Below are 12,684 nucleotides of genomic sequence, written 5' to 3'. Positions count from 1 at the left end.
AAAAACACACTTTCAACTTAAAACGTGTGTTAAAATGAAAGAATAGTCATTATCATCTGCAAATTTCAACTTTAGCTATTGAAATTAACAATGATTAGGAAACCCACTTGGCTCTCCATATTTAAAAGTTAGGTAAAGTCATGCGTAACTTTACGAACAGCTTTATGAAACAGGGCCCAGAATGTGTAATTCACGTACCATACAGCCGGTGGAAAAATAGAAAGATATAGATAACGTCATCTGCGTCATTCGCACGGATCTATAAACGTAATCGCATTTGGACATCGTATTGGACTCGACAATTGACTCTAACTTTAAAATTGGAAGACAGATGGCAGCTGGAAACCTTGGTATCAACATGAAGCTTCGACTCTGCAACTTATGCTGATGATAACATTTTGATTTTCAAATGCTTTGTGCCATGATGATGAAGAGTGATTCTTTTCAGCATTTTGGAGTGGTAAATCTTACGATCTTTTCGAATCATAGTCCTTTACCGCATTCCTAACCATAATCTTAGGCCTGCTCCCTTTCAGCGCTACAGTCGTAATGAATTAGAGTTGTTTTTGAAGTGGAATTAACATAATATCTAAAATGTATATTCGAAAGCAAAATACTGGCTTATATGAAGTAATTTTCAAGGTGCTGTTGTCCAACAGAACATGAAATCAGTTGCGATTTTAACAAATCTCACTTGTAGAGGGAGACAAAATTATTGAAGAAACTCAAACCTGAACCTTTACCCCTCTGAATAATGTCTTCCTTTTATTAGCATTATAGAAACGCATTTAAGAAACGACATCACAAACTCGGTCGTAATTTTGCAAGGAGCTTAGTGTAAAACAGATTATCACATGAATCAAATCAGCTAGCAGACGTATTATTAAATAAAAGTCGATTATCAAAACAACCCTAACATGCCTAAGGGACCCACATGAGGCCCGTTGAAATATCCACTCTACATGACAACAATAACACGCTGAATTCATATCCTTTGACGTTGCGTTGAAACCATCATACGGATATCATTGACGCAGTCAAATCAAAACACAACCTTATTGTTTGTTATGGTTAGGAAATAACGCGCAGATGGGCTGTAAAAGGAAACAGGGGTGAACATTTCCGAGGGTAACGTGATCTATACGCTTCCACTTTGCTCCAGACTCAAGTAGCGAGCACAATACCCTATATAGGAAAAAACACCAAGACCTCACTTCAATGTTTTTCAAGCGTGCAGTCATACAGAATGGTTTGAATTCCCTGGAGAACAGAGCAGATCCTACATCAAATCCAACATGGATGGTAACAACAGCTCCTACGACTCTTCCTACACCGATTCCGACATCGAAGATTCTTTAAATTTGGTTCGGCGTGTAAACACGACATTCAAAGTGGCGTTTTCTTTGTCGCTGTTTTTAACCGTCATCGGCCTGCTGGCCAACGCACTCGTCCTATTCGTCATCCTGCGGGACAAGAAAATGAGGAGAGCCATCTACAATGTCTACGTGACCAACCTCTGCGTGGCGAGTTTCATCCTCCTCTTCGTTTGGGGAGGATTTGATACAGTAGCTTACGGTCTCTATGCCTTTAGTGGTCATTTTTTGATCCACCAGGACATGGCAATTCAAAAAGGGATTCTCGGCTCGCAAGCGGTAAGCACTAATTGACCAATCTTTACTACCCCGACGCAGTGCATTTATTATTGTCAAAATGATTAATCATCATTATTCCATCTCATACACAATTTATGCTGGATTGGACTGCTGCAGCAAAAGTTGTGTATATGTGTGTTTGTGTGTGTGTGTGTGTGTGTGTGTGTGTGTGTGTGTGTGTTTGGGGAGTGATGGGGATGAGGAGGGGGATAAATGAGTAGACACATGCGATCATTTATTGATATCAAACACGATATTTTACGGAGAGTGAATACTTTTTTGATGTGAATTCATGTACCTGTTTGTTACTATCTTTGCAATGATGTCTTGCTCGATATCGAGAACAGATAATATCTTGGTCCTTCCTGCTCGTACTTTCAGGAGTTTAGTGGAGTGACCTTCGCTCTCTCGCGTCTATCTATAATAATTATGTTTGATCTGTATATCCGCTGTCACATCCATACTGCATAGGCTATAGTTCTGGAAATGTATATTGTATTTTCTTTCCTTCTACAATCTTCTTTGTAATCGAATTCAGTCACCGACAATTAATCAATATCAACCAATTCCCCTCCGTCACAATCCTTCAACCAAAGGTTGTTTGTTTAATTTATTTAAATTTGATAATCAGTTCATGCGTTATGAGCTACAGCAAACGTGAAAAAGATAGACATTCCACATGCGCATGTGCGTTCGTTTAAAAGACTGGATGGTTGCCGCCGTACGCGATGTGTTTCGTGCACATACGCCGAGCAGTCGTAACTTGCATTTTTAAAAAGAAATCCATGGAATGTAAATTATTCAAATCATCCTTGTGAATTCCGTTCAACGTTGGTTGACCCTGAGTAGATCCATAGTTTGATGTTCTTTGTTTGGGCAATCCTCATTCAAACAGGCGATTTTGATGATCAACAGTCTCACTATAACAGTCTTGGCACTCGATCGATACTTCGTCATCGCCGATCAGGCTGGACGACTGGGTTGGCGGACCATAAAGAACGCCCGCATCGTCTGCGCAGTCATTTGGGCTGGTACGTCACAGCTACGTCATAGTCATTCGTTTAGTTGATTGGTTTCTGTTCATGTCTTGGGGTCATATTTTCAATATTTTTCATCTCAGTTTCATGCTGTACCTAAGACACAATATTAAAGTTCCCTTGTGACCACTGTGAAAGGGCTACATTAATAGATACAGACAAAATTTAGAAAAAAAGGAGCAAAATTTACTGCTTTTGTACCACTAGCAACCGTGGTAAGTATTAGTTATGCTTGACAGAATATTGGCATCACATCGTTACTATTTTAGAAAGATACGTCAATCATCATTTACATTGCACACTCACGATCATGTATGTCATGCATTCAGGCATTATAATAATACTCTCCGACCACTATCCATCCTGAGGCCCAGCACTCGAAAAGTCACAAACACGTACACACAAACATTAATGTTAATTGTTATTCGAAAAACAAAGTACTCATAAAATTTCAGCCTGCATGCAGCCACTATAAATTTGCTAGATCAGGTTCCCAAAGTCAGTTTACATTGAATCAATAATCAATGGAAATGTTATTAATGCATGACACGGTACAACAAAAGACCCAAAATGGATCAAGCGGTCACCTGAGTATAGCAAGTTCACCTGCGCATTCTTAAGACTATTACCGAAGAAGACCACACCAAACTTGGGAACTTTTATGGCCCCAAGGGGATCATGTTTCCACTTGCATATTCTGTCAGACTGCCTATGATATCTGTTGAATTTGTCGAACATTTCAAAGATCTCGTGAAAGGCAATGATTTGTTGTTGTTGTTGTTGCTGTTGTTGTTGTTTTTCAGGGAGGACACAATCACAACTAGTACGTAATTGAATTCTGAGATACCCCCATGTACTTGAACATGTTGAAATTTGGTTTCACAATTTCTGACTTTATGATGTAATCCTTTTTTCATGTGTTTTGTTTTTTACATCAGCAGGAGTCACCATGAACTTGGATTTCAGGGAAAGCACTGAAATGCAACTTTATGGTGACTTTAATTTTGCTGATGTCATGGATGTAAAAGAAAAAGCTGACTAAAGGAGACTGTGATTTCAAATGTGATTCAACTTATCTAAGCGCCGTAAGACTCTTACACAGAGAACTGTGTGCGTATTAAAAGTTGAAGATCAAAAGGGTGTATAAGTAACCATAAAGTTATGCCTCCTTCCTTTGGCATATACAGTGGGTATCTTCGCAGGTGTCGTCACTGTACCAATTGACGTGACCTTACGAATGTCTGTCGCCTCCAAGTTCAGCACGACTGCTTTTGTCCTCGGCTACCTGGTCCCTCTGCTGGTCATTGCAGTCTCAACCGGGCTGACCATACGGGCGGCTGCTACCCGACGCCGAGTGCAGGACTCAACCGTCAGCAGTCAGAAAATCAAGAAGAAACTTCGATTCCTGGCAGTCGTGTGCAGCTTTTCGCTGTCGTTCATGATTTGCTGGGGCTACTGGCACGCCTACTTCATGACGATGTGGACCTTGATGCGGAAGCAGCGATTCTATCGTTTTAACGTGATTACCCACATGGTACTCCATATGCTGTGCGACATATTCATTTTGGTCAATGCGACTCTCAACCCTGTCCTCTACGTCTTGACGCGAGACTACTTGCGACGTCGTGTGTGGAGCTTGCTTCGGTGCTCGTCTGATACGTTCGCGAGTTCGAACCGAGAGATATCTCGCGAAGCGGAGAGTCTATCCACAAACGTCAGTTCCATGACGAAAACGGAGGAGGATCTGCCGATGCCGGCTAGAGCTGCAGGCGTAAACGGAGTCCCTGCAGATTAATGCATAATTCTTCAGTGGAAGCACTGTGGCATAGTGGATAAGACTTCTGACTTTGAATCGGAGGTACCGAGTTCAAATCCCGTCAAGTGCCTACGTCCTTGGACAAGATGATTTTACCCACAATATCTCTGTCGACCCAGCTGTATGAATTGGTATGAATTGGTAATAATCATGACAGGGCCCTCTATTAGAGCAGTGGTATCACTGAAGAGGCTACCGTGGACAATATATATATATATATATATATATATATTATATATAACGAAGAATAAACCGGTAATGCAATATTTTGCCAATATAGAGTTTATTGAGCAACTCAAATTTTCAAAATTTCAAATTATTCTTCGTTACATTGGAGCCAATACGTGAATTCGCAACATATTTACATTTGTAGATTATGTCATAAAATTATAATCATATCGTATACTTATAACCCTGTTAAATGTTAAACAAAGTTATTCTAATAACTCTATTAATTGTTTCATCCAATATAACATTTCCCCGCAAGCAGCAAAACAAGCAAATAAAAAAACAACAACAACAAGACACCTCCCGCAGAGGCGCTGAAAATTGGTAAAGACTTTTACTGTTTTGTACTAACGTAAGAAATTGATCAACTCTGTGTAATTTTTTTTTTATCGATGCTCATTATATTGGATGAAGAAAATCACATTTCAAATTTGCCTGTGTTCACTTTCGTCGACATGCATTTGCATATAGCATTTTATATAAGCATCATGAACTGTTTATGGATGAGAATATTTTTCTGTGGCTCAGAGTTTCTGGACGAATATTAAGATGCATAACACAAATAACTTTTACATAGTATTACTCTTATACTCTCCATGATAATGAAGACAGGGAAATTCAAGGTTTGCACATAGGTAGGCGAACCGTAGAGTTTTAGAGTTTGCAAATCGCATACAATACATGTATATCTATTGTGTCTACACGCACGGAAGCAACTGTACATGTGTCTTTCTGATTTGTTTCTGCGCTATAAATAATATAACATACGTGTAATTACCATTGGCCAATCGGCAGGTTATAAAGACCAGTCACCTTTTCTTATTCATTATACGTAGACTTTGTAGTCCTTAATTGGATATAATAATGAGCCAGCCCTTTTTAGAACAACTCTTTCTATTTTGCTGTAGCTGCTTTAAATCTTTTTCAATTATTCTGATTCTAGAGTATGCAGCAATGTATAAGAGAAGAAAACTATATAATATTAGGTGAAATTTACGGCAGTGAAAGTGGTTCGAAAATATATTTCAACTTTCGCTCTATTTGTAGTCGTGTTGCAACTTTTTTTTCCATTTTGAGCCGTTATAATTTGGCAAGACAGTGAAGTCAAAGATCTTATGCCTTTTGAAAATAAGCGTTTTGATAGTCAGTGATAATTGTTATATCTTAATTGGGTCAAGAATTCACTTTTCCTCCGCCAAGTGCAAAATAATTGCGTGTAGCAAAAAGAAGGCTTCACTGAAAATTGGCTGGCAAACTTCCCCATTTGGCTGTGAGAGCCTGCGTGATTGGTCAACGTGCAATCTAATCATAGTTAGCTGGCCTGGTGAAGGTCGTGCGCATGTTCCGCATATGTGATCCATTCAAAACATCGGAGCTGGGCTCATTTAGCCAATCAGAAGGCTGGATTTCCAGTTTTGATAAGGAAATGTCCTCCCGTTTCTACCTTATCTTGGGAAAAAAGTGCTCCTGATTGATTAAAAGGTGCACGCACCACATCATTGAATGATATTATCAGAAAATAGAGACTTAAAGATTTCAAGTTTCAGGTTGAGAATAAAAAGTTTTGCACAGTCATCAAGACAAGCCGTATAATAGGACTGTTTCTGCACTTTAAACCATCTTTTCCTCGACAGAATATAAGTTATTATTCCAAAATTGATATTAAACAGAAGGCTTGATTCTCAACCTAATACTGTGTTTACTTCTGTAAATATGATATAATTTATACTTGATGATAAATAGTATATTCCTGCCAGAAAGGAAATTTCTTCCTGTGTTAATCATTTCCGATTTGATATACAGGTATATAAATCTCTGGTTTTCATGTACAAACTCAACGTTATAGTATATTGCCAAGGACTTATATTGATACACTGTAATTACACATGTATGTCTATCCCTAATGGTTCTATTCATTCGTAAAAGATAGATATCCGTCAGAGGAGTTTCGTACGACATCTTTTATACCCTGCATCCACTCTATGTGAAAAACCTCAAAGTTCAAAGTTATATCCAGGGCCCTGTTGCGTAAAACTTTAAAATAGACCATATAGTCCCCCAATCTGTCTGTATCAATGATGTACAAGGCTGTGTTTGATTTTTCTGTGTTACAGAAAGTCATTTTGACTCCAAACACAAAAATCCAACATAAGTATACCGTGAATTAAACGTGAGTCTATACATGGATAAAAAACAACAATATTGCTTGAAATCAAGCATTTAGTATTGGCTGGCTTTGCTTAACCCCAAAACCAAGATGGCTGATCTAGTAGTGAAGGACGATTTTTGAGAGGCATCTCTGGAGGAAGAGAACTTTCTGTGACAGAACGCATCTTTTGGATTCCTACAGAGATGAAGATATTCAAAGAAAAGCCAAAAATATCCTTTTTCGCGAGAATTGGCTGCAATTTCCTTGTTGACGTGAATGGAGGGATCTCTAGCAGCAAGCCAAACGCAATGGAGCACTGCATTGCCCTTCTTTGCTACTTATGATGGGGCACATCGATCCACGCCATCAAAATGCATAAAAGTTAAATTTGATAACAAACTTACAATCAAGTATAACTTGCTTTCAGCCAATCAGAATAAAAGGGGCAGCTGTTTCTCGGTTTTAGGTTCGTCCACATAATATATTAATGCGCTCAAAAACAAACCTAAGATAAGTTTAGATTGATTTTATCGATTTTTTAATGTAACTGTATCATATATGTTTTCTTCTAAGTTACATTTGATTCTCGATATGTTTGATTTGAACTTACATTTGATTCCAACAAAACTTGAATGTAACATGAGCCCAGAGGACATAAAGCACAGTGTTCAGCTTTCATGAGGAAACTCGCGATGTTGTTTGAATTGTTTCTTTCCGATAAAAGCCCGTAGATGTGTTATTGTTGCTCCCTCGACACTATATACACACTGGCGTTTGTTTGTTTGTTTGCTATTTCATGTCTCCTCACTTAGTACTTTTTTTTTTTTTTTTTGCTCAGCCTGTTTCTTTCTCCCCTACAATTTAATGTTGTTGTTGTTTTGACCTGCCTGTTTATTATATTTTCCCCCACCAAATTTATTTCCTAAGTGACCTGTATATATAATATGAATGACTTGTTTACTCATTTTTCCAAAGTATACTACACCTTTATGTTTACTGCAGCCCACATCACTCTATTGACAGTGCTTATGGTTTTTTTAAATCAATCTGCCTTCTTTGTTTTTACTAAATCCGTGTCCCTTTCCTCTCTTTCTATTGTGTATATTATACATAGTCTTTTATTATCATTTTATTTTGAAATGATGAATAAAAATAAAATGAAATAAATTGACGCTTTGACTCGCTGGTTTATATTATGACCCACCTACATTGTATAGTGTATTGAAATGAATGATGACTGAACGGATCAGGGAAACACAAGAAAACAGTAATACTCAGTAGAAGAATGAAATTTAAAAGTTTGTGCTTGCCGAACAAAAGTGAAGGTTATAGTTTGCGCTTTCAATTGTTGTGATTGCCCCTGATTGAACTTGAAACAGACATTATGTGTAATTTCGACAACTTTTAAAAAAGAAGGTGCTGATTGCTTTATGATTACGAAATGAGTGGCTAAATGTTGTAGCCCTTACCTAATTAATTTTCTTGGTATAAATCCAGTAAGAATTCCCCCATTATAGTATCAAGCTTCGTATGAAATGAGAATGATTGAATTCAGTTGTTGTCACATCAATTACCAACAGGGTTTTCGGTCCTTCTCTTACAACATACAGTGACATCTGCGTTATACCCTTGCAAAATAAAGCAAATCATCAAAGACCGGATATGTTTGTCAAGCTGGAATAACACTATCCGACCATGGAGCTATAGCTCAGATGATTCCACCCACTTCCCTAATTGTTATAAGAGTTGTACCTCGCTCTCATGTTATGCATGTATGCCATTTCCTGGAAGCGCGTTTTTTTATCATCATTTTTTTTTTCTTTTCTGGGAGAAATGAGTCACCGACAATAGTGGGAAACAGAATAGTTATCGTCATTTATTTTTCAGAAGAACCAGACCTTGAGAATAAGATTTCCTTAAAGAGGTGACTCTGACACTGAAAAACAAGCAATGACTATTAGTATTCTGCAGGGGATCCACTAGTGAAAATATTGCGGAAAACACCCCCAACCTCCGGACAAAGAAAACTTAGAAGATTGAAGTGAAATCGCAAAGAATGAAATGTTATGTCTTTGTAATTGTTTTTGTTGGTTGACAAACTACCATTAATTCATACTGTGAAAGTATATACGTGTATCATAATCACGTTTTACTATGCAGAAACAGAGGTCATGTCATGAGCGTGAAAATTATACGGCGAGCAGAAATGACTGATTCTTATGATTGATCTCATAAACACTATCTGAGTTGATTTGACACGTCGGACCGAGTCCTGGCAAGTTGGCGTTTTATTCCTCTCCGTTGCCATAAAGCACATTAATATAATGTTTTCGGTTACGCCTTAGTGCTTCAAAGTCAGTTGAGTATTCTGAGACAAAATACATACCTAATCTTTCTCGCGGAACTCGGGATCTCCCCTCTCCCTCTCTCTCTCTCTGCCTTATACGAATAAGGATAAGTATGAGAGCATAAAGTCTATTTTGAGTATACTTCCATCATCTGTTCGATTTGTTAGGTCTACGTGAATGACGGTTATACAAGTGTTTTTTTTCCCCATTAGATACACCTCATGAATGCTTTTCTGTAACTAAAAGATATATAATCTTTCTTCTATATTTCTTCCGGGTAAATCTTTGGACGGATGTATTGCTGAAATACCTGTAACAAATATCGAGAAACATTTCGAACTCTGCATTTGCGTGACGGCATTCACAAATTTATGACTAGTCAACAGAACTCCAGTTGTCATTGAATTTCTTGCATAATAATAGTTGCTTCTGAAGCCATTTTTGTTTATACAGCATTCAATGACAGTCGGAAATTATTATTAGTAAGTTGCTCTTGCGTTCCATGTTTATTATACCCCCTGCCTTGCAAAAATCTCTGAGCTCTTTCCCCCATATAGAAGACACGATACAGTTCAACCGTATTCATAAAATGTGTTCTGTGACAGCAGAGGTATTAAAGTGCAAAGAAATCGCTGTGCACACCAGGTCTGTACAAACAACTTCATAAATCAGTTTTATTTGTAAGTCTTTGGAGGGATTTCCCCTCTATCACGGGGCCGCCTATGAATCGCGTCAGTGACAACGACAAATAGCAGGTGTTCGTTTTTATTATAGGAACAGATAACACACACACACAGACACACACAATACCATCGATCATTCCTATACGATTTTATGTAACGTCTAGATCTACGGCACTTAACGAGAAAGACCTATTTCTATCCAGTGGACACCACACAGAACTCAAGTTCTGTGGGTCACCATTGCCGATGAGCGTATACCCTTCGATGCACATAATTCGCTGACGGCGCTATTCTTGGTTTCCAAATGAACCCCGGTGGGACAGCGAACAATCATCGATTCCACCGCTCCACTTATGTCAGCCCATATCTACCGGATCTTTAATACGATAATAATGTCTATGATTGTGTGTGATGGAAATCCATTAGATCAGTCAACCAGGAAAAGGACTTTCGTTTCCGTTATGACAATAGAGGGAAATCTACGATGTCATTCTGTTCGATGTGCATTGCTCAATATCATCAACATTGCTCCAATTTATCAATTTCATTTTGACATTATTATGTGTTTATAATCCATGTTAAAAAAATCCGACTGAAATAACGTCTTATTGAGAGAAGCCTTTATCTTGATTTTTGACCGTAATTTTGGTAACATTCACTTTTAGTATTGGTCATCCGGGAATTGTTTGGTAATATTTTGACGCAAGCTAGGTTGCTCTTTTGGGAACACGCCGATAATTTGGCGAAATACAAGGATTGGCATCAAACGTCAACTCCGATGAAATGAGGCAATGGTCATCTTAACCTTCGCCCACTTCCAGACTTCCCTTTGTCAGAAAAATTGTTGTTCTCACAAATCGAGACGTCTATAGTATCTTTTAATTTCGTGTGATAGTTATAACATCGATGACATGCCTCTGTTCAAAGTTCCATGAATGAAACTGTGAAACCTATTTTCCATCTCTTTTCACATCTGCTGTTGGCCTATATTTCATACGACGGCAGGAATTGCAAGAATGAACCTAAAAATACATCATTGGAGATTTTTCGTGCATATCAGAGTTCAAAGTCCACATAGAGTGCAAAGACTCTAGACAAAGCCACGCGGTGGGCTTATTCCACATCCCTGATATGATGAAGAGTCACCCGCCTACATATAACAAAGGATACATAGGACCCTACCTGCACGCCGGATACTTTTAGTGAATGCAATAAACGAATGGTGTTTCAAGCTCTGAGATGTTCGTCTGATCTCTCGATCTCTCTCTCCCTTTGTTTCTCTTTTTTTTTGTGGTATGCTCTCATCTATTGCATTTTTGCGGTTATACTACTGCAGCCTCCTTTCTTCATTGATTCAGTTTGCATGACACGCACAAGTCAACAACTATTCATACAATCCGTTTTGTGCCCGCTGCGTATCTGCAGGTGTATAGGCCCATGTCGAAACATGGCGTGACCCAAAAGTCAAGGTATTGGCAGAGAAATGGGAAAATCGCTGTAGAGTACATGTGTAGCGACTGAGTTGTTTGAAAATCAACCTGTGATGTGGGCTGTATCGTACCATCAAATGCTCCGAACTATCCAACCATCTCTAGCCGATGTCCGTATGGATACTATAACTCAGGTTATACAGTATAGTAACCCAACCTGCAGCAAAGATGGCTGACATTAGCCTCACTCGAACGTTTCTTTGGATGCGAAGCCTCGATCGGAGAAGCCGCCAATTACCCCAATTACAGGCCAGTGCAGGCTGCGGTACATTCTCCTGTGTGTCGCCGATCAACTGACGAAAGAGGACATTGATAAATTGGTCTTTCTCTCTGCCGGGTGATACAATGCGAGCAGGAGAGAGAGGCCATCAGGACGGCCAGAGATCTCTTTGAAATTCTGATGAAGCGCGACAAGATCAATGAGGACAGCGTGGACTATCTCCTGGACCTACTGCTTATGATCAGACGTTTCAGAGTCCGAAAATACTCGTCATGAAATGGGGTAAGTATATGCCATGCCATGCATGCACCGTACTAACTATTATAATTTTGTACTGACGTGCAGTGCAACCACATAGGTTTACATATAGGGCTAACTGAAAGGCCAAAATCTAGAGGTCATCCCACGAGACCGATTCATCCTTACATCAAATTAAACCTTAAACCCTGTCACAACCCTAATTTTAATCCTATAAGTCATTGAAGAAAATGAGGAGACCGGAGCAATAATGTGTCACCTTCTATGAAACGTCGCTTACTTTATACAAGTGAACACAATTTCTCAAATCAATCAAAGTACCCTGTGTCATGTTTGCATGATACATATATTACGACTTGAATATCTATTGCATGAAATAGTTTTGAAGCACTATAAGGGATATAGTATTCATAATTGTATACATGCCCGCGAACATGCAACGTACAAGGCTGAAGGAATGGACATACGGGCTAACAATAGACAAATGGACATTTAGTAGACCCATACACACTGTCCGTATCCTTATATGCACCACACCATACCTAGTAATAGCTCTTCAGTCTTTGTAGTATGACATAACGAACTGGCGTCCGTTTCATGAAGTCATGACATGAAAGTCTTTTCATAAATCTCAGTACGGCAAAAGTCGCTAATATTAAGCTATGAGAGACTTGCAAAAGAGAAGTAAAATCCATTTCATGGAGTCATTTATAAATGTGTTTCATTAGCAAAAAGTCTCTCATAAGACTTTCATGAAACGGACTCCAGGGGCCCGTTACATAAAACTCCAACCGGATTTTTTT

General features: G+C 38.7%; 1 protein-coding gene across 1 annotated transcript; it reads left to right on the top strand.

The window, feature by feature from the left end:
* Positions 1 to 1,295: 1,295 nt before the first annotated feature.
* LOC139711814 (nociceptin receptor-like) lies at positions 1,296 to 4,484 on the top strand. Its single transcript, XM_071623665.1, has 3 exons — positions 1,296 to 1,652; positions 2,548 to 2,683; positions 3,877 to 4,484. Exons 1-3 carry the CDS (start codon positions 1,296 to 1,298, stop codon positions 4,482 to 4,484), a joined length of 1,101 nt encoding a protein of 366 aa, XP_071479766.1.
* The last annotated feature ends 8,200 nt before the right edge of the window (positions 4,485 to 12,684 follow it).

This window comes from Diadema antillarum, unplaced genomic scaffold (assembly GCF_040938485.1).
Source record: "Diadema antillarum isolate AM-2024a unplaced genomic scaffold, OU_Dant_1.0 seq00001705_RagTag, whole genome shotgun sequence".
NCBI lineage: Eukaryota > Metazoa > Echinodermata > Echinoidea > Diadematoida > Diadematidae > Diadema > Diadema antillarum.
Note: the sequence above shows the minus strand (reverse complement) of the source record. Positions and strands in the feature narration are given on the sequence as shown.

Coding starts and splice junctions, on each gene's coding strand:
- LOC139711814 (XM_071623665.1), top strand. CDS start 1,296: ATGGATGGTAACAACAGCTCCTACGACTCTTCCTACACCGATTCCGAC. Junction 1,653..2,547: donor GGATTCTCGGCTCGCAAGCG/GTAAGCACTAAT, acceptor TCATTCAAACAG/GCGATTTTGATGATCAACAG. Junction 2,684..3,876: donor CTGCGCAGTCATTTGGGCTG/GTACGTCACAGC, acceptor TGGCATATACAG/TGGGTATCTTCGCAGGTGTC.